The sequence below is a fragment of the Callorhinus ursinus genome, unplaced genomic scaffold, assembly GCF_003265705.2.
Source record: "Callorhinus ursinus isolate GAN/ISIS: 27379988/994484 unplaced genomic scaffold, GSC_fseal_2.0 scaffold59, whole genome shotgun sequence".
NCBI lineage: Eukaryota > Metazoa > Chordata > Mammalia > Carnivora > Otariidae > Callorhinus > Callorhinus ursinus.
The window spans coordinates 6,974,130-6,990,412 of record NW_027397121.1 but is presented as its reverse complement, the minus strand read 5'-3'; the positions used below and the strand labels follow the sequence as shown (position 1 = coordinate 6,990,412).

Genomic DNA, 16,283 nt, shown 5'->3' with positions numbered 1-16,283 from the left:
AACTTCCTAAGGGGTAGGAAACTTGCCTGGGACACAAAGATGAGGGAGGAGCCTGGAGAAGGGTCTAGGAGAGGTGGGGAGGGGCGGAGGCCTTGTAGGGAGCTGGGGCCTGGGAGAACCACACCCAGCCTTCTACACGATTGTGAAGGCCTACTATGAGCTCTTATTCAGTAATAAACCGTGTGAATGCCAGGCATGGCCAGGTTCCCCCGGTCCAGCCTGGTGGAGAGAGGGGTAGCAGAGGATACAAAAATTACCACACAGGAATCAGGGGATTGCAGTTTATTTTCAGACACACTCAGGGTAAGGGCTGGCCAGTGGGCTCCATTTGCATCCCCTCCCTGCATTTGGCTTAATCAAGAACTTCTCTCTCCTTACCCCAAACCTCTAGGCTGTGCAAGATAGACAAGACATTCCCACCCCCACCCACAGGAGGGGGTTAGGCAGGTGAGGAGTGTGGAGAGTGGGGGGTGGGGATGGGGGATAGAGTTCAAGTATTCACAGTTTCCCCATCCACACCCCCAGATTACACTGTGCCCAGGCCATGAGGGAGGAGCCCAACTCTGGGGTTCCTAGTGACATTAACAGCCCTTTTCTCACTCAGAAACCTCAAGATGAGCTCCTTACCCCCTTTCCCTGACAATAACAAACCAGTCCTAAAGTCTATAGTCTGGGCAAGGAGGGGACCTTAGCAATGCACTTACCCAAGACCCCTCCTTTCTTATCTGGGGTGATGGGGGCAGGGTTAGCTTCACTTGTAGTGAATAGGTTGGGTTTAAGTGGTAATAGGTGAGGAGAAGGGAGAGCACTGAGGATCTCGGGAGGCAGGGAGGTACTGATGAAGTTCTGACAGCTCTGGTCTCCATTCCTATCCCACACCCAGGCCCAGAATCCCTGAGAGTCTACTGCAAAGGCATTATGGGGTGGGGGGAGTGGGAGCCAGGGGAGAGCTTAGGAAGGGCCAGGACTGGGCTCCAGGCCCAGCAATCAAGCTCTGACCTTCTAGAACAGCTAAATCCTGGGGAACACAGAGTGGCCTACTAACCCCCACATCCCAGACATCCTGACTTGGGCAGAGTGGTGGGAATGGGGTGTGGGGAAGAGTCCTTCCAAGGGCATTCTAAAAAGATATAACCATTAAAAATTTGGGGGGAAGTGACTTTCAGCCTCTTGCTTCCCCAAGTTGTCAATCTCCCCAGCGTCCAATAGACAGGGCTGAGGGAGTCCCAGAGAGCTGAGGAAGAAGGCTACAGCCCCTCTCTGACAGGATGGGGCCCAGAGAGGGGGCCCATTAGCACCATGCAATGTTGGGGCACCCCGGCAGCCTGACTGACCCCTGGGCAGGGGTCCTCCGAAAGCTGGAGTGCCCACTTGCTAAAGCTTCTGTGTTCTTGAGGGAGGGCCCCTGCAGGGGAGGGGGTGAGGGGAAAAGGCTTGGCTGAAGTCCAGTCAGGGGTGTCTGCTAGGACCCCAAAGGGCCCCTCTGGGAGTCATGATTTGAAGAATCTTCGTACCACAAACTGGCCCAACAGAACCACAGACAGAACTATCAGCACGTTCAGGATGGGGCCATTTCCCAAGTTCAGGGCTGCCACCTGCCAGGAGAGACGGAGTGGTCCAGAGGGGCCGAGAGCAAATCCGGGCAGGCCGGGGCTAGGGCGGGGCCAGGAGAGTGGCAGCACTTACCCAGCCGCCCCTCTGCGCAATCCACCGGGCAATGCAATGGTTCAGCATGAAGTCGGCCACGAAGCGGGTCACCTCGCCCAGGAAGCCGGTCAGGCCATGCTGGTAGACGTGTAGGGCCAGGCGGTAGCCGAAGCCCAGGAGAGCCACCACTCGGCCCCAGTTGATGCCGCTCTCAAACAGGCTGCAGGCAGAGTGGTGATCCTGTCAGTGGAGACCCCCAGAAGGCCCTGCGGCCTGCTCTTGCTCTCCCACTGTCTGCTGACCACCCGCCCCGCTCCCAGCTGGAAAGCAGAACGGCCGAGCTGTGAACCAAGGTGGCGGAGGCTGCCCCAGCCTGGCCTCAGTTTGGGAAGAGCCTGCATGTCTGTGAAAGGAGAAAACTCAGAGGGCGTACGAGGGCGATGCTGCCGCTGGGTTGTGGCCACAGCGTGGTGGGCGCTGGGGGACAGAGGGCAGGGAGGGCGGCAAGCAGACAGACGCAGCAGGGAGATTACCTGTGGCTGTTGCTGCTGGCCTGGCAGCCCGAGAGACAGCAGAGAGAGAAGGACAAAGAAGTTAGGACAGGTCCCAGAATCCAAGTGGGGCAGGGGCGGCTTCGAAGGACGGGGGCGGGCCGTTTGGGCTCTGAGCGCTAACCCTAAATCTGTCACCTAACCCCCATCCTCACCCCAGTGTCAGTCACCTTGAGGCCGACTCCTAACCCAGATTTAACGGCAGACAACACCATCAGTACGGCCACTGTTCTGAGCCCACTTCCTCTATTTTATAGACACGGGGCCTGAGGGCCAGAGGGCTTCACAAAGCCCGTAAGCGGCAAAGCTAAGATTTGACCCAGGCATGTGGTCTCTCTCACCACACCCGACTGCCGCTCAGACACCAGATCGTAGCAAAGGGAAGCCACTTCCAGGACATGAGCAACCTGACCGTCTTTGGTAGGAATAGGATTCCGAATTGGAAGGACAACTGTGTGTCAGCAGGGCTGGGGAGCTCTGGGGCCAGCCCCATCCTGGGCGCCTCTCTAGTCCCCGATCTACCCGGTCAAGTCCTCAGTGCTCCAGCTCACAGGAGCTGTGAGCTTCTACACTGAAGTGGAGGAGTCTGGGGCCCAAGAGAGAAAGACAGGGGCCCGAGACCACGCGTGAGCTAACAGCAGATCCGGGAACGGCACACACGTCTCTTGACGCTGACAGAGAAGCGTGGCTCTCCCATCCCGCGGGCAGGACACAGTGTGAGGGCGAGAGCACAGCAGAGAGGCCGGGGCCAGGACTACCTCGAGGCAATCTTGGTGAAATACTCATAGGCGTTCTCTACTGTCGGCTGTAGGTGCTGCAGCATGGTCTGGAACTCGGAGTCATAGCGCTGGTTGATGTCGTCCCCGATGATGGCGAGCTGGCGACCCACCTGCCCCATGGTGCTGGAGGAACGGGAGCCGGGTAGGTGAGCAGGCCCAGGGCAGGCAGGGCTGGGACCTGGGCTCACGGAGAAGGGGTTCCGCCTAAGATGCCCCCAGCCCTGTGGACCCCTCCCTGGAGGTTCCTGACAGTGTTCAGACATGAGGGCCGAGCCCAGGGTCACGGGACAGGCATGCGCTATAAAGGGTGCAAGGTCCCAGATGCGGGTGGAAGCCCAAAATGAAAAAGGCAATGATGGGAGAAGGACAAGACCCCCACCCCCACCCCCCAGGCCTCCCCAGTTCCCCGGACCTGCAGGGCAGTGACTCCATGTGAGCCTCCACTTCCCTGAAGATGGCCCTGTGGGCCCAGGGGCCTCTTGCTCACCTGCTAGGTTCTAGGGACAAGGAGACCATTTCTGGGTCAGCAGGTGCAGCTGCCCCCTCAGCCTCCTGCTCCTGCCGATGGCGGTAAAAAACATAGCTGCGAAAAACCTCCTCGGTGTCCCGGGCTACCTGCTCCTCTGAGGATCAAAGCCAGGAGTCAGGGAGGAAGGGCTGGACCAGGCAGCCCCATGCTTTGTGGATGGGTCACTCTTCCTCAAGGCCTCAGCCGTCCTGCCCCCCGGACAGAAGTGTCCCTAACTCTAGCCCTTGGTTAACAGTTAGTGCTTACTGGGTACAGGATCATCCTCACAACAGCCTTGTGGAGTAGGTGAACCCCAGTTTACAGATGGGGAAGCCAAGGCACGGGGTGTTTACATAACTTGTACGAGGTCACACGGTTAGAAAGAACCAGGACATAAGCCAGGCATGTGGGATTTTTAGTGTGCGTTTTAGTGTGTACAGGTACCCAGCCCTTATGGCTCAGGGAATGTGGGAAACAGAATTTGAAATTGTAGCTTTGGGCCCAGAAAAGTCACAAAGGGACATAGTGACAGACGGGGCACTGAACCCAAAGCCCAGGGAGCAGTCTGTAGTGGGCTGGGGACTGCAGGCGTCCCCGATGGTCCCCTGGGAAGAGGAAAGGAGGGCAGCCATCTTACTTCCTCCCCAAAGTCTTAACAATCGCTTTTGCCAGTTAGCAGGCCTGACGGGGTGATAAGCCTAGGAACTTCCTTCTTTCTCCTACTGTAGGAATAGAATAGCCACACCCCACTCTTCTGGCCTCTCCTCGCCCCTTCCTGCTCTTCTTCCTTGGGATGGCGCTGTGCCCACCTCACACTCCCTCCCGGGCCTCTCCCAGCCTCTGCTCCTGCCCCCCAGGCCCAACCTCCTCCCTACTCCCAGGGCTTAACCTGGACTGCACTCCAGCTTCTGAGGCCACTTGCACCCACCTGCACCAGGTGGGGAGATGCTTTTCTCCTTTATCCAAGGTAAGTGAACGGGGACAGGAGAGCCTGCCTGTAAGTCCTGCCTGGCCCTGTCCACTTCTGCTCTCACCACCCTCTCAGACAGCCCTGGTCGTTACGGGATGGGCGAGGAGCAGAGAGACCCTTACCGGAAGTAGAAGACGGGGCCGGCTCTCCACACCCCTGCCTGGGAGGACCTGGGCCTTGCCCAGATGCCATTTCTCAGGTCCCAGTGGAGGACAGGGTTAGCCTGTGGGGCGACAGGTGAGAAAGAGCAGCGATGGGGACGGGCAGGGGCTGTTGAGGAGAGTGTCCCACAGCCACAGAGAGAGGAGGGGGGCCCCCACTCCCCAAAGACCCCGTGGTCCTAGCCCCAGCCGCCTCTCATTTCACCACCTTGGGTCCCTGTGGCGCCTACTGGCAGAATCAGAACTTCCTGAGCATTTCACTAGCAATCCTCCAAGAGATGGGGAGAAAGGCAGGGCGGTCGGGATTCATACCTAGGGACCTGGAGCCTGCAGCCAGGGCCCTGGGGAGGGGTGACGGCCGCAGTGGCCCGGGGCATCTCAAGTCATAATTCACCTCACTCCTGGGCAAATGAGGTGAGTTTTAGATGCTGGGGGTTCTTTCCGCTGCTCCTGGGGCCTCCTGCACTCTACCTAGCACGCGCTTACCACAGGATTGCCACCTTCTAGCCAATGACCCATGAAAGCTGTGCTCGAAGGTCCCACTTCCCCTTGGCTGGTCAGAGCATGCCTGTTTTCCAACTCAGGCTTGTTAGCCACAAACGTTTCCTGAGCATCTATGCCTTACTTACTTCGATCACTCCTCCAGGGGTGTCAGACACTGGAAATGTTACATTACCCCAGCAAGGCAAGCACCATCATACCCATTTTACGGGGGGTGGGGGGGAAGTGAGGTACCAAGAAGTTAGGGCCTGAGGGCCACATAGCTAATCAGGAGTCAGGTTGGCGATCTGCATTTTCATCAGTTCATACCCTCAATACTCATTTAAGATTTATTCTCAGTTTGTGGTTACCTGTTGACATGCCACCTGTGCTCTACCCATTCCTGCCTTGCAGTGAGCTGAGGAAGCCGTCTCCACAGCTCCCCTGCCCCCCCACCTCACACATGTACCCCGCCACATACCTGCTCTCCTGTCCCCAGCCTGTTTTCCTCTTTGCTCAGTCCTGGCCACAGCCCTCATCTGCTCTGTGAACCCTCGTCACAGGGAGTATTTCCTGGACGTGAGCTGTTTCACTTTCAATTTGCACCTCTTCATACCCACCCCCCCGAAAGCTGCCTCCATCAGCCTTTTGGGGAAGTGCCCCTCCTCCTGCCCCTGTGGAAGGTGCAGTCCTACCCCGGGCCAGCACAGCCACCGCCTTCTCCCAGGGAGGACCTCAGTACCCTCCCTGCCTTCCTCCTGCCTCTCTGGCCCGGGGCCATTTTCAAAAGTGTCCCAAGGCGAGAGCTCTCAGGGAAGGGGTGAGGGAGAGCTCTCCACCCCTCCACCTCCTGGGGGCAGGGATAAGGGGGAAGGCAGACCCTCCCCTCCTCCAGCCCTGGGTGCCAGCATGAAAGAGACCTTTGCTTGGCACACCCCCATCCCTCCTGCTCCTTCCGGAACAAGATGCCCTTCCCTCTCCCCTGGTCCCCGAGCAAAACCAGCACCCCCAGGACAGCAGGGCAGGACTGCACCGCCAGCTCCATCCACCGCTGCCCCAGGGGCTCGCTGCGGGGGATTAAGTGGGACGGCCCCCGGGGCCAGAGGCCTATGCCGCCCTGGGCCTACCCCTGCCCTCATCCAAGTGGCCAGACTTCCTGGTAAGGGGAGCCCCCTGCTCTCCACTTGCTGGGCCTAGGATGTTCCCCAAGGGGGAGATGCCTGGTTGGGCAGCAGAGCCAGTCTAAGGCTCCTGGGGCACAGGAAGCACGATGAAAGTTCTCTCCCTGCCCTTGACCTTGGCTCTGACCTCCACTCCCAACCCCCCAGACTGCTAAAGGACCTGGTTCTTTGGCACCCAATTCTTTGGCGCCCAGGGCCAGGGCAGGGCCGGGGACGGGGTGCTGGGGGAGCTGTGTGAGGGACAACCAGAGGGAGCCCTGGCTGGATCAAGCCCCCAGCAGGGGTTGGCGAAGCTGCCCAGGCAAGCCTCCAGACCTCCCCCTCCCCACCCGGCTGCCTGCGGGCTCCCTGTATCCCCTTGGGCCTGGGGCCGCCGAAAGCTGGGAGGATGGGCCAGACCCTCCCACCTTACCTGCCGGGACCCTAGCCCAGGCCCGGATGGCTCACAGGGCCGAGGCCAGAGATCCTGAGAGGCCAGCGGCTACTCCCGGGGGGGTCGGGTGCCCAGGCGCGGCTTCCAGGAACAGGCGTCAGCGCAGTCCTGGCGTCTGGATGCAGCCGCCGCTTGTCCCCACGGGGCCCTAGGGACCCGCGAGGCTGTGGTGATCCTAGAGGTGCCGGCAGCTCCCGGCTCCAATCAGCTCCCTCTAGAGGAAGTTGCTGTGTAGCCGCCGGATGCGGATGCAGGGCCTACAGCCTGGGGGTCGGTCTGGGCTCATCCGCAGAGGAGACGCTCCACCCCCCACACTTGGCCCCAGTCAGGCCCCAGTCAGGTGGCATGGCTCCCCTTCTCCCACTCCTGGTATTTGATCTTCACTCCCTTTCATCAGTCAAAACCAATAAAAAAGCCAGGATGGCAGAGTGTCTTAAGCACTACAGTGTGGCTTGCACTTGGGCGATGGGCCGTTGTCCCGTTGAATTTTTTCGGTAACCCTTGGAAGTGGGTGCTGTCCACTACACCTGTTTTACAGATGAACAAACTGAGGCTCAGTGGGTTTAAGAAACTCCCAAGGTCACTAAGCTGGGTATATAATCAAGTCTCTAGATGCCATGGGGAATAATAATACTACATTGAGACTCAACATGCAATTAAGACCTGCACAAGGCACCTTGGTGGAGATTCAAAATCCTGAAGGTGATAGGCAGGTAAACAGAGATGAAAACAGGGGTGTCTGGGTACCACCTGGGCACGTGCCAGTGGATGCCGAGAGGAGAGAAAAAAGAGGGAAGACAGATACTATCTGGCTGTGGGGAATGGTTCTCCAGGGCAGAGGCAGCCCCCGGGACCAGGGAAGGACAAGCCAGCTGGAGAGAGGTGTGTGCAGAGGCCCCAAGAGCCCCTGCCCCCTTCTCAGTCCAGGGACCCCCCCCCAGCTTCCTCTGCCTGCCCCCCAGCCCCCATGCCTCCTGAAGCCTCATCAGCTACCCCAAATCTGCCTCCCATACCTCCTTCCCCTACCTCATCGACCCGCTGCCCTCTCTGCCCCCAGCTAACCCCCGTACCATGTCTTCCTCCCAGCCTCCCCATCACCCCCCCCACCTGACCTTTGCCTTCTAGAACTCCTGGAAGTTTCCAACTCCTCCTGTTCTTAAGCAGTTGGTGGGGGTGGCTGCTGCGGCCCCTCCCTCTGAGTCAGGGTCTCTCTCAGGATGGAGGCCCCAGCTCCAACCCCTCAGTCCCGAATTTTGGGCCGCTCCTCCATGTTCCGCTTTTTCCGTAGCCTGGTGGGGAGCAGGGGCAGCCCAAAGAGCTCTGACAAGGCCCGGCTGCGGAGGCGGGCATGCTCCTCACAACAGCAAGATGCCACCCCCCTGATGATGAACCGCCAGGGAGGAGTAGGGAGGAAGGAGCCAAGGCTGCCCACCACACTGCCCTACACGCTGTCTGTGGCCTTGCCACAGCACGATCCCTCAGGGCTAGGGATGGGGGACGTGGGGGCCCAGACCCCCACGCCCATGGAGGTCCTGAGGGTGGGGGCCCAGGGTGGAGAGGTGAAGCCCATCCTGTCCAGGGGGAGCCAGGAGGTGCTGGGCAGCCCGTCTGAGAAGGAGGAGGCAGTAGGGGAGGCGTCCGGGGATATGAGGATCTCAGACAGGTAAGGGACTGGGCTGGGTGGGTGGCGGGCAGGGGCCTGGGATGGGGGTACTGGGGCAAGGATATGGGGCTGGGATGGGAGGACCCAAATTGAGGAGGGCCCAGGAATGTGGGTCTTCAGATGGGTAGAGGATGGGAATAAGGCCCCTCCCTACCCGGGTCGGGAAGGGACAGATGCATCAAGGGTGGGAAGGAGCCTGTGGGCCGGCGGTGGGCTGGGGGGGTGGGGGTGGGTTTGGGGGGAGGGAACCAGAGATGGGGTGGGTCTTCCCACAAGTCAGGAGTTGTGGGTGGAGGCACCAGAGATGAGAGAGGGTCAGGCTAGGCACTGGGTGGGGGGGGGGGGCGCCAGAGCGAATCAGACTGCGTTGCTTCCCAGCTCCTTCCTGGTCCCCTCTCCACCCTGCCTTCCCTCCCCACTCTCTCCCTCCTGGCTCCCAGTCCCATTTGGACCTGGCGCCACTCCTTGTGAGGACGGGGGCGCACCCACCCCTGTCTGATGAAGACCCCAGAGGACCAAGCGGGGAACTGTTGGAGGCAGGAGGGTGGAGGGGTCTGAACAGGGCCTGTGGGTGGGCCTTGAGGGGTCTAGGGGCGTTTAGGGAGCCTTTGCCACATCTCTGGCTCCACCTGCCACCCCCATCTGACTATGTTTTGGGGTCAGGGACCACTTTGCCCAAGCCTTGGAGGTGGAACAAAGATGCCCACAGAGGGCCATGGGGCCGCTGGAGGTCAGCCCCAAGAACTTCACCAGGGAGGAGGAGAAGGAGTGTCTGCTTGACGGTGAGTGTGGTGGCCACAGGCATTGGGGCAGTGCCAGAAATAGGCCCTCTTCCTCAGACTCCTCAGGGGGGTGGGGCCTGGAAGGACACAGAAGGGTTTGAGGGAATGCTGGGGGCAGGCTGGCTGGACTTGAATCCATTCCATTGCACTATGCCAAGCTGTGGGAGGGGGGCAAGTTGCTCAACCATTCTGCATCTCTGTTTCCTTATCGATAGAATGAGAATGGAACCGTATCTACCTCAGAGGTGCAGTTGCAAGGAGTCAATGAGATGCTCTTTGTAGAGTGCCTAGTACTGTGCCTGGCCCATAGGAGTTGTTTGCTGAGGAAACGAGGGACCTCGCCCTCACTTCAGCCCACCCAGTGCCCCTGCCCTGCTGGGCCTAGTTAGGCCTGGGCTGTCCCTTGTTCCTATCAGCCTGTCACTGACACTGCCCTTTCACAGGAGACCTCAGGCTGGCCTCTGCGAAGGTGGGAGCAACTCCTTGGAACCGCCTCCTCACCTTGTACAAGCAGCTTCAGAAATCAGCCACGGCCAAGGTCTGTGGAACCAGGCTGGCCTGTAGGCGGGGGTGAAGCCTGGGTGGGGCTCCTCCCCACATTTGGCTGGGCCTCTTAACCTTTGGGGAGCTGTACCCTCCTGCTTTTTGTTTTATCTGGGGGTGGGAGTGGGGCTGCAGGCTTGGGTCCCTGTCCTCCTCACCTGATCAGCGATGGGGCATGCCCTCAGTTTCCTCTCAAGGAAGGCTTGCCTGATGAGGAGAAAGGCAAGGAACAGGAAATGGAGGAAGAGAACAGCTCATTCAATCTCTGCGTCCCAGGCATTGTCACCCTGCAGTCACCACTGCATAAGACTTTTAGGTCAACAGATACAGTGGGTAAGTGCGGGGCACAACCTGCCCTCAGACCAGGGGGCTCCCCTTGGCTACGGCTCATGGGTGTGATACCAGTTCTTACCACCAGGTGGGACCAGAGGACCTAAGATGACCACTGAACGGGGTGGGGGGGCGGGGGACCCGTGGGTGGCTGGGCTGGTGAAGTCTAGCTAGTCCTCCTTTCTCCAGGTTTGGGAGGCCATGAGGTGGGGATGGTGACTAGGGCTTGCGCTCCAGGAACATCACCCTTTCCCAGCCCAGACTTCTAACTTGTTCGGTGCCCCTGTGCTGCCCAGACATGGTGAGCAAGGACGGTAATAGCCTAACGTGATCACAACAAGCGTGATCCCTGTTGACATTTGCGTAGCCATAACTATGGGCCAGACCCTCTTCTGAGCATTTTTCATGAAATGCCATATCACAACTCTGAGGTAGGTCCTCTATTATAATCTCTACCTCATAGTGAGGAAGCAGAGGCACAGAGAGGTTAAGTAACTTGTCCAGGGTCACACAGCTAGTACGTGGCACAGCTGTGACTTGAACCTTGGCAGCTGGGGTAGTCCCAGATCCTTGCTCTTGAGTCCGTGGCTGGTGGAAGGTGGGGGGCGATGTCTCCCTCTTGCATGCTCTCCCCAGGAGGTGAGGAAACTCACACTCAAGCATGCAGGAGGGAGCCCACTGGCCAGTGAGTTTCCTGGGGAATTCAGGGAGGTAGGGAGGTGGTTTGTGGCTGGCTCCAGGTAATGGCAATGTAGGGGCCGGGGCTGGGGGTGACCAGGGACTGCCCAGGGCTGGGATGAAGCCCGGAGAGCCGGAGCCCCCTCGTCTCCCTTCCATCCCCAGCAAGTTGCTCCACCCTCTCCTGCCTGCCCCATGCCCATCTCTCTGACTCTCAGGTTTCGTGGAGTCGGAGTTAAAGAAGCTTCTGGCAGTACAACGGGAGTCCCGCCTCTGGAAGATGGGCAGCCATGAGGGCCGGGAGCTGCTGACCCAGCCAGAGATCACCCTGGAGGAGGCGGGCATTGTGGACGGCCAGGTATGCCCCGGCCTGTCCCAGACCACCACCCCCTGCCTGAGGGCACTGGAGAAAGTGGGGCCTCCTGCCTCCATAGGCCCCTGGCCCTGGCTAGGGAAGGCAGAATCCCTTCTTCGCGGTGGTATTTCTGAAAGTGGGAGCCTGACCCCCTGCGCCCACACACTTGTCCATCCGCCTCTCCGTCTCTTACTTGACCCCATAATGTTGCTCTTTTTCTCCTTTCTCTGCCATTCTTGGCCACACTTACTCCCACAAACACTCGTAGGCTACCCGTCTGTGTCACCCCACAGACCACCCACTGCCCACCCTCCTTGACATTGGCCTTCAAGGTCAGGCCTGTCCCAGCTTCTCTGAGCGCACATGGATGGATCTGTTGTTGGAAAATGTGTCGATGTCCTTTTAAGTTACTTTGCATTCATTCATCAACTCATGCTTTCCTTCCGTGGACATTTGGCCCTGACAGCCTATGTAGTTTCCTTTTGTAGTAAAGTAAAGGAAAGAGCGTAGGGTTCAGAGGCCAAAGGCTTTCGTTGAAGCCCTGCCCTGGCCTGGATTTGCTCTGTGGCTTTGGATGCAGGCCTTGGCTTCTTTACCTGTAAAGGGAGCCTGGTGGGAGGATCAGACAGCACTTGATCCTAGCCAAAAGGCCAAAGTGACTGAAGGATCAGACAAGAAGGGGGATGCCCACCAGCTGTCAAGGGCACTGTAGTGTTAGGGATGGGACTTACCCCTCTGGGGGAGTGAATACCAGAATCGCCTGCCCCCTGGGCACTGAGGGGCAGCCCTCTCATTGTCCTGAGCCCACAGGCCTGAGTCACTGGGCCCCTCTGTGCCCTAGGGAACAAGGCTGTGCACCGCATCCTAAACCACAGGGGTGGCCCCAGCTCTGGAGGGGCCCTGGCTTTTGCCTTTTCACACTAAAGGGATCTCTCGTTACCCTTCCACCCTCTTCTCCCCCCCTCCCCTCCAGAACCACCCCTGAGCCAGTCTGCCCCTGTCCCAGGGGAAGGGGTCACAGTCCTGGGGTAGCCTGAGCAGCATCGGGGGTCTCTAGAGAGTTTCTGGGTAGTGGCAGGTCGGGGCCCAGCTCAGGCCTCACGTGGGGGACAGAGCTGCCTCGGGAATACCTTCCTGCTGTGGGTGTTTCGAGGGTCCTAATCTCATCACTACCCCTACTTTCTCCTTGTCTGCCCTCAGGGACGCCAAGCTGAGGGGGAAGGTAGCCGCCCCCCAGCCTTTGGGGAATGCTGGGGACCTAAGGGAGGGGCGCTGAGGCAGCTGAAGCACCACCCTAGGCTGGAGGGAAGGGTGCAGAGCCCCCTTGATATGGTGTCCAGGACAGAGGTGAGGGAGGGGAAGGCTTGGCTTGGGTGCCTGACTCCTGGGGCTTGGCATTGTGCTCCCCCTGACTCAAGCCTAACCTCGCTTCTGGGATTTAGAGTTGGGTCTTCTAGATGTCCGGACCTCCCTCTGACCAGGATCCCCCGAGGCACCTGGCATGGAGCAGTGCACAGAGGGCCTGTGACCAAGGGCAGCAGGATGGGGCCCTGCCCCCGTCCCTGTAGCGGGGGCCCTCCTGCATCACCCCCCGGGGACCCTTTACCTGGACCCCCCCCCGACCAAGTTGGAGGGAGAAGGGTCCCTCATTTAGCAGGAGGGAGGTGGCTCAGGGTTGGTGGACTAGGCCGGCTGTGGGGACATGGGGGAGGGTCTGGAATGGCCTCAGGGTGCTTATCTCTGTGGGGTAGGTGGGACGCTTCTAGGGGTACAGAGCAGGAAGGGAGAGCCCAAAGGTGCTGAGGCCTCTTTCTTCACCCATTTCTGCCCTCAGCACTTGCTCCTGGAGGAGATGGATGAGATGGGGAACTGGCCTCCAGAGTGAAGCTGGTGCTGGCCCTGAGTCTGCCCTGCTCCCGCATCCCTTCAGCCCGAGTAGGGGTTTAGCCTCCCTCTCAGGAGGGCACATCCAAGGCGCCCCTGGGCCCAAGGGGTCTTGAGATCAATGGTATCCATGTGTCTGCAGGATGGGCCTGCCCAGCAGAATGTCCCCACTCATCAGACTCAGGCCTGTGCTGTTATTAATAAAGCCCACTTTGACTTCGGCCTCCTTGGCTCTCTCTGGACCCCACCCCTCGGCCTCAAGCTAGGAGCAAGCTCAGTTTATCCAGGGCCTCAGTCTAGCCCCCAGAGTGGCAGCCCCAATGGCAGAGCCCGAGTTCCAGTAGAGGGGCCACAGCGGAGCATCTGAGCTGGAGGACAAGAGGTTTGGTGCACCTGACCCGGGGTCAGAGTGCCAGGAAAGCCCCTGCTACCACAAGACCAGACCGCGTTAGTAGGAGCATCCCTGACTTCCCTCCCTCCTAAGTTCCCAGGCCAGGCTCGAGACCTCATGGGGAGGATCCGGGAATTCTCCAGCAGGAAGTCCCTGCCCAGCCAGCACAGGGACAAAGCCAGGAAAGCGGCCTTGGGGCCGCGGGGACCTGCTTGGAAGGCTGGGCTGCGGGCAGGTAAAGGGCCCCCTGGGGGTGATGCAGGAGGGCCCCCGCTTACAGGGACGGGGGCAGGGCCCCATCCTGCTGCCCTTGGTCACAGGCCCTCTGTGCACTGCTCCATGCCAGGTGCCTCGGGGGATCCTGGTCAGAGGGAGGTCCGGACATCTAGAAGACCCAACTCTAAATCCCAGAAGCGAGGTTAGGCTTGAGGCTGGGGGGAGCACAATGCCATGCCTGTACTGAAGGGGGCACCCTCATACCTGACTTTTCGGGGATCCAGTGGGAGGGCAGGCCAGGCCCAGTTTGGACACCAGGAGGTGTTGTTTGCCTGGAATCCTTGACTCAGGCTCTGGGCTAGGGGCTGGTGGAAGGGCCATCTGACTGTCCCCTGAGTCAGCCAGGAAGCAGCCTTGTGACACTGTGACTCACCTGTGCCCTGATTATTTCCTCCCACAGTGTTGGCTGTTGGAAAGGGCGGGGGCCTCAGATAGTGGCCTGTGGGGGTTCCCTGGTTCCACCTGGGCCCTTTGATCTCCCCCAGCACAGATGTAGCACTGCCCATGGACCCCGTGGAGAGGACACCTGCTCTCTCTCCCGCATCCTAATAAGCCTATGACCTTGGGCCAGGCCATGCCCAGGCTTGAGTGGGAAATCCCAGGGCCCAGAGCACTGCAGGACAGAGCTTCTGCCCTCCCCCATTGCCCTCTGAGTGGGGCCAGCCAGTGGAGTGCACAGGCAGTCCCACATTGGCTTGGGGTAGGCTGGGCCCCCGCTGGCAGCTCGGGCTCCTTGGCTCACCTGTGTGAGCCAAGTGGCCACTGCGGAAGGAGCACCTCATCCTCAGCCCCCAGGAGGGTGGGGTGTGGCTGCTGGGGAGGGAGGGGGCAGGACCCTGGATTTCGGACCGGAGACTCTGAGGTGATCACTCCCCTCTTTGCTTCTCTCTTTCTGTAGAGTGAGGGTCATGCCACCTCTTTGTCCCTCCCTGCCCCCTCCATGCCCCCAGCATTGCCTGTAAACCACAGAGAAGAAGGTCTGGGAGGCCGGGCCGTAGCCTGTGGGAGCAGGAAGAGCAGGAAGGGGGTCTGCGCACTGGTGCAGGCATGAGGGCCTCGTCCCAGCCCCTTGGAGTCCTCGGTGGGTTTCTGTGCATGGGCCCGGTTTGACACTCATGGGTGACGAAGGCAGGGGTGACACGGCCCAAGGACCTACTGTGGGGGAAGACCCAATGCATGAGTGCAGAGGGCTGGGCTCAGGCTCACAGCCCTCAGGGAGAGAGCCGGGCATTTCCCAGAGGCTTCCAGGGACCACTGTTGGTGCATCTGTGGGTCAGACCTGAGGACCAGGTGGCGTTGAAAGTGGCCCTCCTCCTCCGGGCGCACACAGCGGGGGAGGGCTGCCAGTCGCTGCCCTTGGGTTGGGCCCTGCACCAGTGCGCTTGGCTCAAAGGCCAGAGGGCTCTGGAACCCAGCCAGGGTGCCTTTCTCTAATTCACTCCAAAGGGCCAGTTGGGTTGGCAGTGGCCCTGGGCTGGCCGGCGGGTTTGAGGGGAGCCATTACTTCCGGAACTCGGCTCCTTTCTCGGTGTCCATTACTTCCAGGTCTCGGCTCCTTTCTGGGTTTCTTGTCTCTTCCATCTTCTGTCTTTCCGTGTTGTCCCTTCATGTGTGTGTCTCTGTTTCGTGCTGCCCCACCCCTCACCATGCTTCTCTTTCTGTGTCTTTGTCTCTTTCTCACTGTATCTCTGGTGGGATAGAGGTAAGAAAAGCAGCCCCCAGATTATTCTGCGGGCATTTTGGGACCTAGAGGTGGCTGAAAGGAAGTGGAAGGGGAATGGCTGGGGGTGGGGGGCAGATGGTCCCAAGGAAAAGGGGTCAGGGTGAAAGCTGGGTGTGCCCACCAGGGGAGCTGGTGGGGTCTCTTTCCCTGCACGCTCCTCGGCAGGACCTTTGAGGAAGATGCTGCCTCGGGCCAGGTATAGAGTCACTAGTTGTCAGTCTTTCCTATCCCGGGACAAGGGAAGGGTGAAAACACCTGTATTCTTTTCCAGGTGGGCAGTGAAATGGAGAACAGAGAGGCAGAGGGCAGAGACTCATTGGGTTGGAGCCCCACCTCCAACGCTAACAAGCTCATGTGACCACAGACAGGTCCCATACCTCTCTGAATCTCAGTTTCCACATCCGTGAAATGGGCAATTCATGGGGCCTCTCACGTGGGCTGAATGAAGTGCTATTTGGCATCAAACAAATACTTATCAAGCATCGACTACATCCCGTTCTTATTCTAGGCACTGGGGAATAGAGCCGAGAACAAGATGTAGAGAACTTTATTTTTATTTTTTTTTTTAGCATTTTATTATATTGCTAGAAGGATAGACAATAAACAGTAATACATCAGGGAGTGACAAGTACTGTGATGAAAGATGAAGCTGGGTAACAGGATGCTGTTTTAGACAGAGCCATGGGGGTGGGAAGGCAGCTCTAAGGAGATAACGTGTAAGCAGGGATGGGAGGAAGTGAGGGAGGGGGCCATGGGGATGTCGCGGAAAGGGCATCGTGGCAGAGGGAAGAGCAAGGGCCAGTGCCCTGAGGCACCGCTTGTGTGAGGAACCGGAAGAAGACCCCCCCCCCCGTGGCTCAGCGGGAGAGGAGTGAGTGGGAGGGGGAAGAATAGGAGGTGAGGTCAGGAGGGAAGGAAGAGGCCATGTATTTTGCCCAGCTGGTTTTT

At 59.4% G+C, this 16,283-nt stretch overlaps 2 protein-coding genes across 5 annotated transcripts; one reads left to right on the top strand and one right to left on the bottom strand.

Annotated features, from left to right (window-relative positions):
- Window positions 1–267: 267 nt before the first annotated feature.
- On the bottom strand, window positions 268–6,926 carry BAK1 (BCL2 antagonist/killer 1). 2 transcript variants are annotated; one of them, XM_025862392.2, is made up of 6 exons: window positions 6,690–6,926; window positions 4,578–4,678; window positions 3,465–3,600; window positions 2,957–3,100; window positions 1,687–1,867; window positions 268–1,595 (listed from the first exon to the last, which is right to left on the bottom strand). In XM_025862392.2, exons 2-6 carry the CDS (start codon window positions 4,645–4,647, stop codon window positions 1,491–1,493), a joined length of 636 nt encoding a protein of 211 aa, XP_025718177.1. In that variant the 5' UTR covers window positions 4,648–4,678; window positions 6,690–6,926; the 3' UTR covers window positions 268–1,490. The 2 variants fall into 2 exon arrangements, with proteins under 2 accessions (XP_025718177.1, XP_025718178.1); XM_025862393.2 differs by lacking the exon at window positions 6,690–6,926 and adding an exon at window positions 5,578–5,730.
- Window positions 6,927–7,800: 874 nt separating this feature from the next.
- LOC112816087 (gametogenetin-binding protein 1-like) lies at window positions 7,801–15,952 on the top strand. Of its 3 annotated transcripts, XM_025862446.2 has the most exons (7): window positions 7,801–8,373; window positions 9,037–9,155; window positions 9,599–9,693; window positions 9,884–10,031; window positions 10,925–11,064; window positions 12,262–12,408; window positions 12,896–13,168. In XM_025862446.2, exons 1-7 carry the CDS (start codon window positions 7,928–7,930, stop codon window positions 12,944–12,946), a joined length of 1,146 nt encoding a protein of 381 aa, XP_025718231.1. In that variant the 5' UTR covers window positions 7,801–7,927; the 3' UTR covers window positions 12,947–13,168. The 3 variants fall into 3 exon arrangements, with proteins under 3 accessions (XP_025718231.1, XP_025718232.1, XP_025718233.1); XM_025862447.2 differs by lacking the exons at window positions 12,262–12,408; window positions 12,896–13,168 and adding an exon at window positions 15,607–15,952 and having other exon boundaries at window positions 7,806–8,373; XM_025862448.2 differs by lacking the exon at window positions 12,262–12,408 and having other exon boundaries at window positions 7,842–8,373.
- The last annotated feature ends 331 nt before the right edge of the window (window positions 15,953–16,283 follow it).